Below are 18724 nucleotides of genomic sequence, written 5' to 3'. Positions count from 1 at the left end.
ACATATATACCTACACATATAGAGATATATATATTTGTATGTATATCGCCTCCATAAGGAGGGGACCTTTTTAACAACAATCCACTAGGTTAAGTGAATGTTAATCTAATTTCACTATAACAATACTTATTGATCGTTGAAAGTTCTAGACCATACACCCAGATTATATTTTACTGGGTAAATGGTCCAATGACTTTCTGCAAGATCTCCATCCCTTCAACCCAAGGCAATATATAACTGTTGCCCAGTGTTGGTATATACTGCTTTCTAATGGGGGGAGTATATTTCTAGATATAGGTATAAATAATGAGTTCAAAAGAAAACAAAGAAAAATTATTTTTCATTGTTATATTATTTATAGAGTTTATTCAGACACTTTTCTAGCATATATTTTGTTCAGATGTTCATCTATATTTTACTGAAACTAATCTATATTCTCAGATTCCATAACTTTCTTTGGATTAGTTCAATTAGTAGTTTTCTTTAAATTAATATAGTTTAGGCCCGGAAGAACAAAGAGGGGGGGGGGGGGGGTTCCAATATATATTTGGTTCATATATCTATATATATCTTATTTTCCATATGAACCAGACCAGGAAATTAAGCGGGATATATATATATATATATATATATATATATATATATATATTTGGTTCATATATCTGTATAATATTTTCCATATGAACTGAACCAGGAGATAGAGAGAGATGAATATGACAATTTTTCTTTCTTCATAAAGTTTAGATTTTTCTTTTCCTTCCACCTGGAGTCGCACATTTCTTGTAAATTGCCCCAATCTACTGTTTACTTATAACGTATAGTTGTATTTTTACAAACGTATATTTATATTTTTTGTTGTTAAAAGTTTAGTAGATGGGAAAGGTCTTCTTTATTATTGAGGCCCTTCGGATATAAACAATCCATTAGAAATATCCATTTGGATTCATTGGTTAATAATAGTTTTTCAAAGTTGCCACCTCAACAATTTTTGGCCACTTTTTGGATTCCTATGTATCTTAATGCTTTGATGTTTCCATGATGCTTGGTCGCAAAGTGCTGGTAAAGTGGTGTATCCATATTTAATTTCTCAATCATCAGCAGATGTTCCCGAATCCTATCCCTAAGGATCCTGGACGTCTGTCCTACATATTGCAGCCCACATGGGCATTGTAGTAGGTAGATCACTCCTTTGTCTTTGCACCGTATCAGATCTTGTATTTTGAACTTCTTTTTGGTGTTGTGGGAATTGAATTTAGTTGTTTTAGACCCACACTTGCAGGCTTTGCATGTATGGCAAGGGTAAAATCCTTTCACCTTGTTTCCAAACACGTCCATTATTCCTCCAGATGCTTTCTTTTGGAGGCTAGGTGCCAGTCTGGTCTTTAGATTTTTTGTTTTTCTATATATGAATCTAGGATTTTCTGGCAGTTTATCTTCTAGGACTTCGTCGTCTTTTAACAGCGCCCAGTGTTTCCGAAATATATTCTCTACAATGTGTTTGTTCTCACTGTATTCTGTTATCATTGCTATGTTGAAACCACCTTCAAAGGGTTTGTCCTTCACCTTTTCTTTGTATTTAGTAAGTTCTTTCCTTTCTATTTTTCTTACTTCGTCCAGTTTCTCATCCAGCATTTTCTCGTCATAGCCTCTCTCTATAAATTTCTCCTTGATTGTTGAAGCTTGTTCTTCCCACTTAGAGGGATCAGAGCAGTTCTTTTTCATCCGTAACAGCTGTCCTTTTGGGATGTTGTTCTTCCATCTGTTGAGGTGGCAGCTCTCTTTATGGACATAATTATTACTATCCACTTCCTTAAAGTGGGTGGATGTTTCTAATCTTCCTCCTTTCACCTCTATTCTTAGATCCAGGAATGTCAAGGCTGTTTGGCTACATTCATATGTAAACTTTAGATTTACATGGTTTTTATTCATAATTTCGATGGTATACACCAGATCTTCCAAAGTGCCCTTCCAGATTATGATGATGTCATCTATATAACGCTGATATAGGACCAGGTCCGCGCCCGCTGGACAGGAGTCCCAGAAAATTTGCTCCCATTTTCCCATATAGAGATTCGCATAACTTGGCGCGAACCTGGTCCCCATGGCTGTTCCACAAGTTTGACGGTAGAATTTGCCATCATTACTGAAAAAATTATGTGTTAGATCTTGGGTAGGTGATATAATATCGGTATAACTGGATATTTTATATTTAGGTAATTAAACTCCTTATCGTTTAATATCCCTTCTTCACTGGCCTCCTTTAGTAGGTCTGTAAGTTCTCTCTTATACAGATCTGTAGGGTTCCTTTTCAGTTCCTCATAAGTGCTTATGTCACTTAGAATCCGTCTGTTTTCGGCCTCGTAGTCCTTCCTATCCATCAGGACAATTCCCCCACCCTTATCCGCAGGTTTTATCGTCAAATTCTGGTTATGTTCCAACTTTGTAATGGTCTCCCTTTGTTTCCTTGACAAGTTTTGTTTCTTATGTTTTGATTTCCTCGATCGTATCCCCCTTATCTCTTTGCAGACAATAGTCTCAAAGGCTTCTATTGCCGATCCCTTGCTGCTTACAGGGTAAAACCCTGATCTTGGTTTTAATTCAGTATGTATGTACTTATCCTTTATTTCAAGATCTTCACTTCTCCTTGGATGTACCCCACTTTTCTCTAGTTCAGCTTTAAGAAAAAATCTTTTCAAAGTCAGTTTTCTGATGAACTCCTTCGTGTTCACGAAGGTACAGAATTTGTCTAGATCTCTCGAAGGAGCAAATGAAAGTCCAAAGTTCAAGACCGCTTTTTCGTCATCATTTAATGCATAGGAGCTTAAGTTGAAAATTCCTTTATCTGTTCCTTTTTTCCCCACATTGTTATCTTTCTGTTTAACCTTATTGATCTTTATACCTCCTCTGCTTCCTCTATGTGTCTTGCCTTTACTTCTGATGTCTACTGCTTTTCTTTTCCTTTTTGGTGGTGATGTCCCAACTCTAAAAAAGGTCCAGGCATAGTGTCAGAGGTGCAGGGTTGTGATGTGGTTGTTTTGACTGGAGTTTTCACTTTCGGGTCCGTATTTCTTCTTTTTTTGTGGATCTCCTTCCATTCCTCCACTTTATTAGCTCCTCTCTCTGTTTCTCCTTCCTTTTCATTCCTTTGTCTAATGTCTCTCCGATATCCCCTTGGGGTTCCATATTGATTGTCACCTTCTTGGTTGTTCTCATAGTCCCTATGATAGTTATTCCGTAGATCCTGAGGATTTTTACCTCTATTGTGTTGATATTCAGATTGATGTCTGTTCTTTCTCTGCTCATATCCTCTTTCTGTCCCATACTGATAACCTCCATAATTGGATTCCTCCGGCCTTCTTCTTGTATCATATTCTGGCCCATAATGATCAAATCTTCTTCTTGAGTCGTCATATCTCCTCTCTCTATTCCAGTGGTTAGAATGGTCCCTTCTGTTCCTATTTTCCTGGTTCCAACAATTGGGGTAATATCCTCTATTTCTATTATTATATCGCTGCCCCCTCTCCCATCTTTGGTCATAATATTGTCTTCCATGATATCTACCTTTGTATCCATAGGTGTTATACCCATTATTGTGCTGATAGTCATTATATTGAAGATTTGTCTTATTTAACACCTATTACCTTTTTACTTTATCACATTATCACTTGATCATTATTCATTATTCAATTGGTTACACAGAAGAATTTGGAATCTTCTAGCACTTTTTGCACTACTCACAAATTTAATAAGCCAACAACAATTTTAGTCATTAAGGCCAATCCCACCTAGAAAGGGGATTATCGCACCCAGAGATACTGTGACACCAGTATAGATAGGTCTGTACTAGTTACCTGAAAGAGAATCAGCAGTGAATTTTATATTGTTTTGAAGAATTGAATGCTGTTTTTATTATGTATGTTTGTTTTTAACATGGATCCATGTCTGTAAGAAATTAAAGTGTAATTTTATTTTTAATTGGTTTAATCCATTCGTTCAGACCCAGCCTTTTAGGTGCTTTGGTTCCATTTTTCATCTACAGATGATGTAAATGATTCAGTACTGTAGTGATGCAAAACGAGACATGGCACTTGTGTTCCTATGTATCACAGAGCAACCAACCAGTCGGCATTTTGTAAGACCGTATCAGTTCAGGATCTCAGTTATACTTTACAATAATCTTACAAATAAATGTCATACACAGAAACAAATGCAAAATACAACCCTGTGCTGCCGTACCTATACCCACAGAACTATATGACCATACCCACAACCTGTATGGCTTAACTTCTCAATACTGGATACTAACTGGGAACGATATCTAGAGGATATTTTTGTAGTACTCAGGTCATCGGCCTTAATTTAAAGCTGGACCGGTTGCCGAAATAAAATTGATAAGCAAAGGGACAATGTACTCAGGTAAGCAGCTGATAAAAGTTAAAAGGTACAGTCTACTGTAAAATTTAAATTAACATTTTAGAACTTTTATCTCTTCCACTCCCCACTTTGAATGTAATTTCTTCTGCTGGCTGTGTTTACATAGTTAATAAATCAAAAAATAAAGTGTTAACTTGTAATACACCACAAAAAAATATATAAAACAACAACAAAAATGTGATAAAGCACTGGTAAGGATATGTGTTCTTCAGGAATCCTGATGTTAAAGTCCTTGGAAAAAGGGAAATAACAGATAGTGAAGTTCTGTATAAACAAACTTAAAAAGAAGTGGAATATATCTACTCACACTCTAAGGAGTTATAACTTAGCTCTCAGTAAAACGGCTCATGTATAAAAGTACAGATGGATCAGGGGACATCAAAACTTCTTAAAAGTGATTTATTCACTCATTAGAATCACTCAGGATAAGGGAAAATTTAAACACACAACCGACTGTTAAATCGCCAAACACAGCGTTCACAGAAGGCTTCACAGTGTATAATTTCAGAGTCCCAACCCTCCTTATGACATCAGAGTCCCAACTGTCCAATGAAATCCAACGTATGTTTCACCAGTCACGTAGACTTTTATAATCCAGGCTCTTTTCCCATTCGTTCTTCCTAACCGTCCTTTTATTAACTCTTTATGGTCAAAAAGTTGTTCCACATACAGTATATAGTCCATATTTAAGGAAAAGTGCCATAGTATATAATATGATAATAAGATATTGATGGCTTATGTATCATATTATATACTATGGCACTTTTCCTTAAATATGGACTATATATGTGGAACCATTTTTTGTCCATAAAGAGTTAATAAAAGGACAATTAGGAAGAACGAACGGGAAAAGAGCCTGGATTATAAAAGTCTATGTGGGACTTGTGGATATCCTTGAAAAAGCCGGCGGTGACCGGTGAAACATACGTCGGATTTCATTGGACAGTTGGGACTCTGATGTCACAAGGAGGGTTGGGACTCTGAAATTATACACTATGAAGCCTTCTGTGAACGCCGTGTTTGGCGATTTAACAGTTGGTTGTGTGTTTACATTTTTCCCTTATCCTGAGTGATTCTAATCAGTGAATAAATCACTTTTAAGACATTTTGATGTCCCCTGATCCATCAGTACTTTTATACATAAGTTTTACTGAGAGCTAAGTTATAACTCAGAGTGTGAGTAGATATATTCCACTTCTTTTTAAGTTTGTTTATACAGGACTTCACTATCTGTTATTTCCCTTTTTCCAAGGACTTTAACATCAGGATTCCTGAAGAACACCAGTGGTTTATCTCATTTTTATTAGAGTTTGTTAATATACTATACTTCAGTAAGAATTTTAGTATAGGTAGGGATACCACGGCCAAAATAAGCTATTTCAAATGTGGATATAAAGGCAAAGGAGCTATCTGTAAACAATTTAATAAACTTCAATTAAAATGGATTATTGGGAACTAATTAAAGGGGAGAAAAAATAGGGTGAACTGTCCCTTTAATTGCATTCAATGCTTCTGTAAGAAAATCCTTTCAAATGAGCTGAGCTGTCTCTCTCTTCCACCCCAGCTGCTGTCTCTTGTTTACATAGATTTTGTATGTTCCTGCAGCAGCTTCGGATCCAATTAACTTTTATTAGCTGCTTGCTTGAATGAATGCATTAAACAAAAACATTTAAAAGCAGATAATTATTTTAAATATTTCTGAATGATAAAAGTTAAAGATGCATCTGTTTAACATACAGGAAATGAATGTTTATGCATAACTGAAACCGAGGGATAGATGTGGATGTCTCACTGGCTAGTAACGGCAACTTCCAGCTCTACTAGTGGACATTGACACTCATGCATATATGAACAAGAAAAAAACAAAACAAAAAAACTATTTCAAATGCAGTTGTGGAATCGGTTTATGTCTTTTGCTCTGTAACTCACCACACTTAATTTAAGAGTTCAGAAGTTAATATTGAGACCATCACAGAATATGAATGTAGACCTGTCCTTTTCTAAAATAATCCTCTGAAAAACAATGCCCTAAATGTGAGGACTGCGAGAACTGCAATAATCAGCACGTTGGCTAATATGCTAAAGTGAATATTATAAAAAGAATTGCTGTTGCTTACCAGAAGCTGAGGTACAATCAGTTTAAAGGCACAATTATTGCACTATGCATTTTATTTTTGCAAAGGAAGTGCACGCAGGAGTCACAATACACTCCTACTCTACTAAACAGGACCCAGCTCTGGTGAGCCAACATATACTGTGTGTCTATGGCAGGAAATTAACCATGTGTTTAACCCCTTTGCGGGTAAGCATTTATGCTATATTAAAATGCTGTAATAAACTAGTATGTCCTTAGGCATGGTACCCTCACCATACCCTTAAAGGGATATTAAACAGTGCTCATATAGTAAAAACAAATATGTTAAATCAAACATAAAAGATTTTGTAAAAGACAGCAAACAATTTACTTGTTTTCTTGCAAAATGAGCACTTTAAATTTCTCATTGTAGGCCCTGCTCACGGGGAGATAAGGTAGCAGACATGTTTTGAACTTAAGTTGCATTCTGCCACTTATGAGCATGAGCAAAACAGACCTACTTTTTCTTTAGAATTATCTGAATACTAAACCAGCTCATGTTGCTCTAGATGTTTTGTGACATCAAACTATAAATGCCCTTCTGTAGGGCTGTGACAGGAAGTAATGCACAAAGTTAAAAATAAGAAATAAAACGTAAAATCCTTTTAAAATGATGAATAATACATATAACAATGATTTTTATAAAGTATAACCCACTGCCTAGTACTTTTTTATTACAACAATGAAACAAACTGTTTATCATCATTTAAAGGGCCACTGCACTCTAAAATTTGTTTCCCATTATTTGTTATACTAACTGCAGAGTATTAAATACATGGGAACATTGTACTTTATGTTTATTTTGTATTTGAAAATGCTGATTTTGCTTTCTGAAACCATCACCCATGGCTCGTACAAACATGTCCATTGACATGGGCTAAGCTTATCTTATCTCTCTATAAACAAAACGCTGTATGTAGTTACTTAAATGTACATTATGGGTGGTAACTTCAATGAGCAAAATAGATATTTCAATTGCAAGAAAGGGGCAAAAGGATTAATTTCCAATACTATGTAGTTGATATAAGAAGTCATTGGGAACAAAAAAAAACAAAACATTTACAGTACAGTATCCCTTTAAATACAAAGACTGAAGAAAAATAATTAAATGTTATAATATGTACAGAAACCTGAATGAAACTATATACCACTTCACAGCAATAAATTAAGATAATGCCAAGGTCTGAAATGAAAAATATTATATTTTAGAATATGTTTAACAGTTTCAAATAAAAAGGGAGAATTAAATTCTTGATCCTAAAATTAATACTATTAATATGTAAAAATGTACAGGTTTTTTTTTTTTTAGATTGCGAAAAAACATTAGCAACTAAACAAAACAACAACAACACATGGTCACATTAATGTACGTTTGTCCTATATTAAGGCTGAAGATCAAAATAGTGGAGTTAGACAAGTTTGTCAGGCCTTTAAAGTAAATATACCATATTTGTAAGCATATAAGACAGGTTTCCTTTTTCTGACAGCATCTTATATGCTGACTGCATTGAGAATGAGCACATTTTGCTTTGGTAACACATTTAGTTCATAGGCTACTGGTGGAAATGGAGGCGTTATTGATATCCTTCTCCATTCTCCAGGGTGATCTGCTGTCAGGTAAGAGGGTATAGAGAGCTAGACAGCATGAGAAAGCCCAGGAGAAATATAAGGCTGGTGGAGAAGGAGAGACGAGCTAAGGAAAGGAAGGATAACCTTTACTGGTAAAGAAAACCTACTGAATTATTGAGAGGTTACACTATACCATTCAAGAGCAGAATGTGTATCCAATTTATTATAAAACACATGTATCTGGTAACGGCTATACCATTCCATATATTGAGACTACAGGTGCCCCTGAAAGCATTTATTTTGGCTTTAGATACCAGACTATATCATGCCCATAATGAAATCCTGACTAATTATCTAAATGCTATAGGTAGTTCCCTTAGCACTGCAGCAGAACAGCCATTTTTATCCTTTTGTCTATGGCCAGTGAGTGCTTAACCCTTTGAGTGCTTACAACGGCTCTGAGCCGTCGCAAATTGTCCCAGTCAGGTGCTGACGACAGCTCAGAGCCGTCGCTAGCACTCATCCACCTCGAGGGCAATCTGGGGGCTCCCACTGACTACCAACTTAGCGATCTGGCCTGTATAGTGACAGGCATTGCTGGGCTTCACGTTTTGCGCGGTGACATCACGCGCAATCACGTGATGATGTCACTGCGCAACTTTATTTGAAAATTACAATGGACAGTATAGGGAAATGGGGGCATGTTGCTTAGAAGCCTGTATCTCAGGCATCTAAGCAGCTACAGACTCCAAAGTCCCACCTTTGAGAAGGTAATCGCCTAACCATTCAAACTGTATAAGTCTTGGGGATCTGGAAAAAAAATAAATGTAAAAATAAAATATATTTAAAAAAAAAAAAAAAACTCAAATCCAGCTTAGCACCCAGGTAGGAAATTGCTTAGCACTCAAAAGGTTAAAGCATGCAAGAGATGCTCAGAAGTCATCCTGAATGAGGAAAGTTTTATTAGCTTAGATTGTGCTCTGAGAGAGGAACAACTGGTACATACCTATTACAAACAAACAAATGTCAATCCAGCACTCTCCAGGTCAGCCAAAAAACTAACTTACAAAGCACTCAACAGTCTAACTCCCAACTATATTTCATCTCTAATCATGAAATATTTCCCATCCCGTCCTCTTCGATCAACCTCTGACCTACGTCTCTCTACTTCTGTTTTCTCTACCTCCCACTCCCGTCTCCAAGACTTTGCACGTGCTGCTCCTGTCCTCTGGAACTCTCTACCCTGCTCTATAAGACTGTCTCCAACCTTGTATAGCTTAAGACGCTCCTTGAAAACCCACCTATTCAGAGAGGCTTACCATCTCCCCTCCATCTCTCATCCTAACCAAACTAATACATGAACTGCCTGACTCACTGCTGCAACTACAACCGAGGTGACAAGCTACCCCCAACCCTATGTCTCTGCACCCTAAACCTGTAGACTGTGAGCTCTCCGGAGCAGGACCCTCTTCCTCCTGTACTAGATTTATTTAGTTTTGTTATGTTTTGTATTTTATCACAAATCCTTGTCATTGTATACCCCTATCACTGTACCCAGGGCTACGGAATTTGGCGGTGCTATAATAATAATAGTAAAAGTAAAAATTAAACTTGTATGATTCAGATTGAGCGAGTAATTTTAGGACACTTAATTTCACTTCTATTTTCAAATGTGCTTCATTCTGTTCCCATGTTCAAAATGAATAAGCACATATCCTACACCGCCCCATATCACTACTTCCGCTAGCTTCTAAAGTCCTGGAAAAACTAGTTTTCGATCGCCTAACACACTTCCTATCCTCCAACTCATTGCTTGACCCCCTGCAATCTGGTTTCCGTCCACAACACTCAACTGAGACTGCCCTCACCAAGGTTACTAAAAACAATGACCACTATTCTATACTTATCTTACTTGACCTGTCTGCTGCCTTTGACACTGTTGACCATCCCCTCCTCCTATGGACTCTCAGCTCCCTTGGGCTCTGTGACATTGCCCTCTCCTGGATCCACTCTTATCTCTCTAATAGGTCCTTTTCTGTCTCATTTGCTGGCGACTCATCCTCTCCATTGCCTGTGTCTGTTGGAGTACCTCAAAGCTCTGTTCTAGGCCCTCTACTCTTCTCTATTTATACTTCCTCACTGGGTAAACTTATCAGTAGCTATGGCTTCAACTATCACCTCTATGCTGATGATACTCAGCTCTACCTATCCACCTCTGCACTATCTCCTTCTGTCCTTTCCCACATCAGCGACTGCTTATCTGGCATTTCTTCCTGAATGGCCTCTCACCACCTAAAAATCAACATGTCCAAGACTGAGCTTCTTTTAATCCCCCCAACTAATTCTACTCCAGTTTCTAACTTTACTATCACTGTCGGTGACACCACTATCTCCCCATCACCCCAAGTCTGCTGCCTAGGAGTTACACTCGACTCCAATCTGTCCTTCATACCCCACATCCAATTGCTCTCTTCATCCTGTCGCAACCACCTACGCAATATCTCCAAAATTCGCCCTTTTCTGAGTGCTGAAACTACTAAACAGCTAATCCATTCCCTAGTAATTTCCCGGCTTGACTACTGTAACAACCTACTAACTTGCCTTCCTCTCTCCCACCTCTCCCCCCTTCAATCCATCCTAAATGCCTCTGCTAGGCTAATCCACCTCTCCCGACGATCTGTATCCGCTGCACCCCTCTGCGAGTCCCTTCACTGGCTCCCCATTCACAGCAGAATTAAATTCAAAATTCTCACTCTGACCTACAAAGCCCTTACCAATGCAGCCCCCCCATACCTGTCCTCACTCATCAACAAATATACTCTAGCCCGTCCCCAAAGATCCAACAACGATCTACTCCTTGCCTCTTCTACCATCACCTCCTCTCATGCTAGACTACAGGACTTCTCTCGTGCGGCACCAACTCTCTGGAACGCACTTCCTCGAGCTGTCAGACTTCCCCCAACCTCTCCTCCTTTAAACGATCCCTAAAGACCACCTTGTTCAGGGAAGCCTATAACCAAATCAGTAACTAATGAATTCCACTTGCCTAATAGTTGCCCTCATCTAACTTCACACTAACATCATTCCTACCTTTGCAGTCCCCACCTCCTGTTTCTCACCATCCTACCCATTTAGATTGTAAGTTCCCATGGGAACAGGGCTCCCAATTCCCCCTGTATTTGTTTGTTAAATTTTGTCTAGTGCCTCATATTATACTGTCCTTTTATCTTTGTTACCTATGAACAGCGCTGCGGAATCTGTTGGCGCTTTATAAATAAAGAATAATAATAATAATATCCTACACTAGTGGGAGCTAGCTGCTGATTGCTGCCTGCACATATTTGTCTCTTGTGATTGGCTAACTAAATGTGTTCATCTAGCTGCTAGTAGTGCAATGCTATTCCTTCAGCAAAGGATAACAAGAGAATGAAGCAAATTTGATAATAAAAGTAAATTCGAAAGTTATTTGAAATTGTTCTATCCAAACCATTAAATACATTTTTGGAGTTTCCTGTCCATTTAAGTATATAAACACATTGTGACAATTCTAAACTATTAATGACAATTAGACGAAAATTGGGGAAAGAAAACAGTTCTTGCCTTATTTTTCTTAGCAGTGTGTGAAAAGGCCGAAAAAGTTCAGACATGTCTTCTGGTTTGCGGTCGAGGTTAAGTGGTCCTTCAGAGTAAACAACTAGCCCACTGTTTGGGAAATTAAAGTAAACAAAAACAATTAAATCAGTATTCAAACATATATTGCAAAAAAGAAAGACAAACAATCAAAATATCACCATTTAACCCAACAATCGATAGATCATGTATTGTTGAGCAATTATTCTATACTCTAATACTTTAAATGGACATAAAACAGGTTGAGATCTGTGCATATCCTAAAAGGGCTAATGACTTAAAAATAGTTTGCATAAAAACATAGTTTAAAAATTGCTGACAAGTATTTTAAAATAATTTTTAAAAATAAGCAAAATTAATTACCTAGCTAAGCTGCCTGGAGCAGCCAACTCCACCCCCTTATCAGTGTTTAGACACAGGCATTGTATTTCAACTGAGTTCACAGCTTCTAGGCATGCTCCAGCAGATAATCCCTATGCAGTTTTGCATTCTACCAAAACATCAATAGATATAGATACAGCTATAGAAGGAAATGTGTGGGGGGAGTTAGAGTTTTACAATTCAGAAACTAAAAAGAAAGGGTTAATGGCGAGGCACTGAAGTATAAATTTGCAGGTAAAGTAATTAAAGTATATATTTTTATATTTTGTCTCTATCCCAACTTGTTTTATGTCCCTTTAAGTAATGGATGTTACATTTCTATTGTTATTCAGAGAATACAATTTTTTAAAAAGTTTTTAATTTACTTCTATTATCAAATTTGCTTTGTTCCCATGATTTTCTTTGTTGAAGAGATACCTAGGTACAGTATTTGTATAAAGCACTGCATGGCAGGAAATAGTGCTGCCATCTAGTGGTTTTGCAAATGGAAAACATTCTTGCAAAACTGCTGCAATATAGTGCTCAAGACATGTGCACGCTCCTGAGCTTACATCTCTGTTTTTTAAACAAAAAAGGTACAGAGAGAACGACGGAAATGTGATAATTTAAGTAAATTAGAAAGATGTTTAAAATTGCATGAATCATAAAATAAAAATGTGGGGTTTCAGATCTCTTTCTTTCAAACAAAGGCATCAGAGCACCCAAGCCTGGTCATTATATTAATTTCTGCTCTAAAATCACCTAACAGCCCAAGCAATATAATACACAGTTGTTAAATGCAAATTACAACTAGCAACATTTAAGAAATGCAATTTTAGACAAAGAAGATTATTTCTAAACTAAGAATAAAGTGAGTAAATTTTTTGTTATTCTAAACTACAAAAGAACAAGATAATCCAAGTGTGACAGTGGGCACAAAATGTCTACAATGGTTCATCTGCTGCACATAAAAAAAAATATTTTTAGAAAATAAATTGTTCATTGGTCGTTATGTCCAACTTTTGAAAGCGTTTTGGACTTTTCTAATTCTATAGCTGTGACCGCTTAAAAATCCAGTTTGACCTCTTTCTAGAGGCTCATCTTGGCTATCTGCAACATTAATGGTGCTTTTTGCACATGCTCATTTCACATATTAATAAACATAACTTCTTAGTTTAAAAAAATAAATAAAATATAGCTCAAATTATATTTAAAGGGACATGAAACCCAAAATGTTTCTGCAATGATTTAGATAGAGCACACAATTTTAAGCAACTTTCCAATTTACTTCTTTTATCTAATTTGCTTCATTCACTTCATATTCTTTGTTAAAAATCATAACTAGATAGGCTCGGGAGCACCAATGCACTACTGGGAAATAGCTGCTGATTGGTGGCTTCACATTTATGACTCTTTATTGGCTCACCTGATGTGTTCAGCTAGCTCCTAGTAGTGTAATGCTGTTTCTTCAACAAACTATACCAACAGAATGAAGCAAGTTTCATAATACAAGTAAATTGGCAATTAGTTTAAAATAGAAAGCTTTATGTGAATCATGAAAGAAAAAAAAACTAAATTGGTTTTCATGTCCCTTTTAAACATATACATAACCTATAAACAGACATCATAAGGTAAATTAATTATTGCAGTTAAGTGTTTGGACATTTAAAATTGTTAATTAGAACGTTATAAAAATAGAAATTGTTAATTGCTCACGTCATGAAATTATATTATTGGTGCAATAAAAAACACATTAGGTTGTCATAATCAAAACCTAAATGTAGTTTAGCTTTGGTCAAGTATGTGTGCAAACGTCAGTGCAGTAGCTGTTCCCTGTGTATGTTTATCTAATTCTATTGTATATACAATTTAAAGGGACAGTGGACACAAAAACAAGTGTACTAGTTGAATAACGCATTACATGATAGTACACTTTGCAATATACATTAATGCGCAATTTTGCAGCTAAAGCTCTTAAAACTGAGAAAGACCTTGGTGTGTTAATAGATGAATTCTGCATGTAACTGCTGCACCACATGCATATTATTCCCTCTATTATCCTCACTAGCAAGGTTGCTCTAAGCATAAGAGTATATATTGTGCTTATTTGTAACAATGAATGGTTCCAGACCTTCATACTAAATGTAATACGAGACAAAGAGAACCTGAGTAAACACAAAATTGTTCCATTTTTAAATGATAAGAAAAGAAAAAAAAAAACTGTCCCAGTGTGAAAAATTAACTGCCCCCTGAACTTTAACAGACATGAAAGTGTAGAATAGAAAATGCTCTAATATGTAAGCATTTTTTAACTGGTAATGAATTAGCAGTTCAAAAACAACTTTGCTTTTAGAGAACACATATTACTAGCAGGTCAGCTAAGGCCTAGGAAATAAAGTGTTGTTTAATTTTCTACTCCATGTACAACATAAACAATATAGGCTTTCAGTATTGCATAGCGCTCTGAGAAACTGCATTTTATTGAATACAAAACCAAAGACAGTACCTTAAACTATTAAAATGTTCCTTGAACCAAAAAATATATTTTTAAAGCGTTCGTGCTTTCACCATTTGGTGCTGCACAAATATTAATACACCCTCCTTACTCGGTATCCCGACTCTGCCGAGGGACCGCAGTCTGAGACCGCTTCCCACCCTTTCATCTAGGTTAGGCGACTTCCTAGGTTCTTACTCCGGAGACCTTGGTAACGCCCTCCAAGTCAGCGTTTTATTAGGTTGATCAACAAATTGCACTGTGCTTTCCATTGGATGATGGAACCGCCTGCCACTAACACCAAAGGCCAATCAGGAACTGGAACCGTATGGAGGGGGTGTATGTTACTTCTCCTACTCACCACACACAGCTTTAGCTAGCCCCCAAAGAAGTACCGTATAAGCAGAGATCAGCAGCAGATAGAAAGAGACCCCATACTCCTTTTAAGTATCGGGGGGGGAAAAGATTGCGGTGTCTCAAAAATAAAATAACAAAAACTATTATATTCAAAATTAAAAGCTTTCCACAGGAACTACAAATGGGATAGTCACTTAATAGATCTAAGTGATTATCACAGCTTTTAATGTTGGATATAATTAATTTTATGTGATTTTATTTTTGAGCCACCACAATCTTTTTTTCTTCTGAAACTAATTTTATTATGATTAATTAATATAATGTTTATAAACAAAAGGCAGGAAACTAGCTACTTCACAGTTTGGTGATATATTGTTCATGGTATTGTAAAAAAAAAAAAAAAATGTTAGTTCTGTGACTTTTGTTATTCTGTTGAAGGGGGTCAGAGAGCTAAGGTGAGCAGTAACTGTCTCTTAGACACCCTTGCGTGCAGAGAAAGATGCAGACTGAAAGATTGGTTAGCAGAGTTGCTTCTGGCTATCATCACAGATTAAAAACCGTGACTGTTCCTGTTGAGCTCAGACTTGGCTGAAAATCTTGTACAAATTGTCACCTTAAGAGATGGAGTTACTCCTGTGTGTGATGACTGTGATCTTTAGAGCTGCCAATGAAACAAGCAACTAACGAGCCATTAACAATCAAACAGACGTATTGCCTAATGTATATTCATTACTTAGTTCTAGTATAAGTTTCCAATAAAAAGTTATCTGATTTCACAGCATTTTAGTGTTCTCCCCATTTCAGCACTAATAGATACCCTTGCTGCTCTTACTGGTGTAAAGAAAATATAATTTATGCTTACCTGATAAATTCATTTCTCCTGTAGTGTAGTCAGTCCACGGGTCATCCATTACTTATGGTATTATATCTCCTCCCTAACAGGAAGTGCAAGAGGATCACCCAAGCAGAGCTGCTATATAGCTCCTCCCCTCTACGTCATACCCAGTCATTCGACCGAAACCAAACGAGAAAGGAGAAACTATAGGGTGCAGTGGTGACTGGAGTTTAATTTAAAATTTAGACCTGCCGTAAAAAACAGGGCGGGCCGTGGACTGACTACACTACAGGAGAAATGAATTTATCAGGTAAGCATAAATTATATTTTCTCCTGTTAAGTGTAGTCAGTCCACGGGTCATCCATTACTTATGGGATACCAATACCAAAGCTAAAAGTACACGGATGACGGGAGGGACAGGCAGGATCTTTACACGGAAGGAACCACTGCCTGTAGAACCTTTCTCCCAAAAACAGCCTCCGAAGAAGCAAAAGTGTCAAATTTGTAAAATTTTGAAAAAGTGTGAAGTGAAGACCAAGTTGCAGCCTTGCAAATCTGTTCAACAGAGGCCTCATTCTTAAATGCCCAAGTGGAAGCCACAGCTCTAGTAGAATGAGCTGTAATCCTTTCAGGAGGCTGCTGTCCAGCAGTCTCATAGGCTAAACGTATTATGCTACGAAGCCAAAAAGAGAGAGAGGTAGCCGAAGCTTTTTGACCTCTCCTCTGTCCAGAATAAACGACAAACAGGGAAGAAGTTTGACGAAAATCTTTAGTTGCCTGCAAATAAAATTTCAGGGCACGGACGACGTCCAGATTGTGCAGAAGTCGTTCCTTCTTTGAAGAAGGGTTAGGGCACAATGATGGAACAACAATCTCTTGATTGATATTCTTGTTAGTGACTACCTTAGGTAAGAACCCAGGTTTAGTACGCAGAACTACCTTGTCTGAATGAAAAATCAGATAAGGAGAATCACAATGTAAGGCCGATAACTCAGAGACTCTTCGAGCCGAGGAAATAGCCATTAAAAACAGAACTTTCCAAGATAACAGCTTGATATCAATGGAATGAAGGGGTTCAAACGGAACACCTTGCAGAACGTTAAGAACTAAGTTTAAGCTCCACGGCGGAGCAACAGTCTTAAACACAGGCTTAATCCTAGCCAAAGCCTGACAAAAAGCCTAAACGTCTGGAACTTCTGACAGACGTTTGTGTAAAAGGATAGACAGAGCTGAGATCTGTCCCTTTAACGAACTAGCAGATAAACCCTTTTCTAAACCTTCTTGTAGAAAAGACAATATCCTAGGAATCCTAACCTTACTCCATGAGTAACTCTTGGATTCGCACCAATATAAGTATTTACGCCATATTTTATGGTAAATTTTCCTGGTAACAGGTTTCCCAGCCTGTATTAAGGTATCAATCACTGACTCCGAGAATCCCCGCTTTGATAGAATCAAGCGTTCAATCTCCATGCAGTCAGCCTCAGAGAAATTAGATTTGGATGTTTGAAAGGACCCTGAATCAGAAGGTCCTGTCTCAGAGGCAGAGACCATGGTGGACAGGACGACATGTCCACTAGATCTGCATACCAGGTCCTGCGTGGCCACGCAGGCGCTATTAGAATCATCGATGCTCTCTCCTGTTTGATCCTGGCAATCAATCGAGGAAGCATCGAGAAGGGTGGAAACACATAAGCCATGTTGAAGACCCAAGGTGCTTTCAGAGCATCTATCAGTACCGCTCCCGGGTCCCTGGACCTGGATCCGTAACAAGGAAGCTTGGCGTTCTGGCGAGACGCCATGAGATCCAGATCTGGTTTGCCCCAATGATGAAGCAGTTGGGCAAACACCTCCGGATGAAGTTCCCACTCCCCCGGATGAAAAGTCTGGCGACTTAGAAAATCCGCCTCCCAGTTCTCCACGCCTGGGATGTGGATCGCTGACAGGTGGCAAGAGTGAGACTCTGCCCAGCGAATTATCTTTGAGACTTCCATCATCGCTAGGGAACTCCTTGTCCCTCCCTGATGGTTGATGTAAGCCACAGTCGTGATGTTGTCCGACTGAAACCTGATGAACCTCAGAGTTGCTAACTGAGGCCAAGCCAGAAGAGCATTGAAAACTGCTCTTAATTCCAGAATGTTTATTGGAAGGAGTCTCTCCTCCTGAGTCCATGATCCCTGAGCCTTCAGGGAATTCCAGACTGCGCCCCAACCTAGAAGGCTGGCGTCTGTTGTTACAATCGTTCAATCTGGCCTGCGGAAGGGCATCCCCCTGGACAGATGTGGCCGAGAAAGCCACCATAGAAGAGAATCTCTGGTCTCTTGATCCAGATTTAGCATAGGGGACAAATCTGAGTAATCCCCATTCCACTGACTTAGCATGCACAATTGCAGCGGTCTGAGATGCAGGCGTGCAAAAGGTACTATGTCCATTGCCGCTACCATTAAGCCGATTACCTCCATGCACTGAGCCACTGACGGGTGTTGAATGGAATGAAGGACACGGCAAGCATTTATAAGTTTTGATAACCTGTCCTCTGTCAGGTAAATTTTCATTTCTACAGAATCTATAAGAGTCCCTAAGAAGGGAACTCTTGTGAGTGGCAATAGAGAACTCTTTTCTACGTTCACCTTCCACCCATGCGACCTTAGAAATGCCAGAACTAACTCTGTATGAGACTTGGCAGTTTGGAAACTTGACGCTTGTATCAGAATGTCGTCTAGGTACGGAGCTACCGCTATTCCTCGCGGTCTTAGTACCGCCAGAAGAGAGCCCAGAACCTTTGTAAAGATTCTTGGAGCTGTAGCTAACCCGAAGGGAAGAGCTACAAACTGGTAATGCCTGTTTAGGAAGGCAAACCTTAGATACCGGTAATGATCCTTGTGAATCGGTATGTGAAGGTAGGCATCC

General features: G+C 38.1%; 1 protein-coding gene across 3 annotated transcripts in view; it reads right to left on the bottom strand.

Annotated features, from left to right (window-relative positions):
• The window catches only part of ZFYVE28 (zinc finger FYVE-type containing 28), a 529419-nt gene that overhangs the window by 191086 nt on the left and 319609 nt on the right, over positions 1-18724 (bottom strand). For all 3 annotated transcript variants that reach the window (XM_053704206.1, XM_053704207.1, XM_053704208.1), the window contains exon 7: positions 11738-11839. In XM_053704206.1, coding sequence (XP_053560181.1) covers positions 11738-11839 — 102 coding nt within the window. The remainder of the gene's footprint in view (positions 1-11737; positions 11840-18724) is intronic.

Source organism: Bombina bombina, chromosome 2 (assembly GCF_027579735.1).
Source record: "Bombina bombina isolate aBomBom1 chromosome 2, aBomBom1.pri, whole genome shotgun sequence".
NCBI lineage: Eukaryota > Metazoa > Chordata > Amphibia > Anura > Bombinatoridae > Bombina > Bombina bombina.
This window is presented reverse-complemented; position numbering and strand designations above follow the sequence as displayed.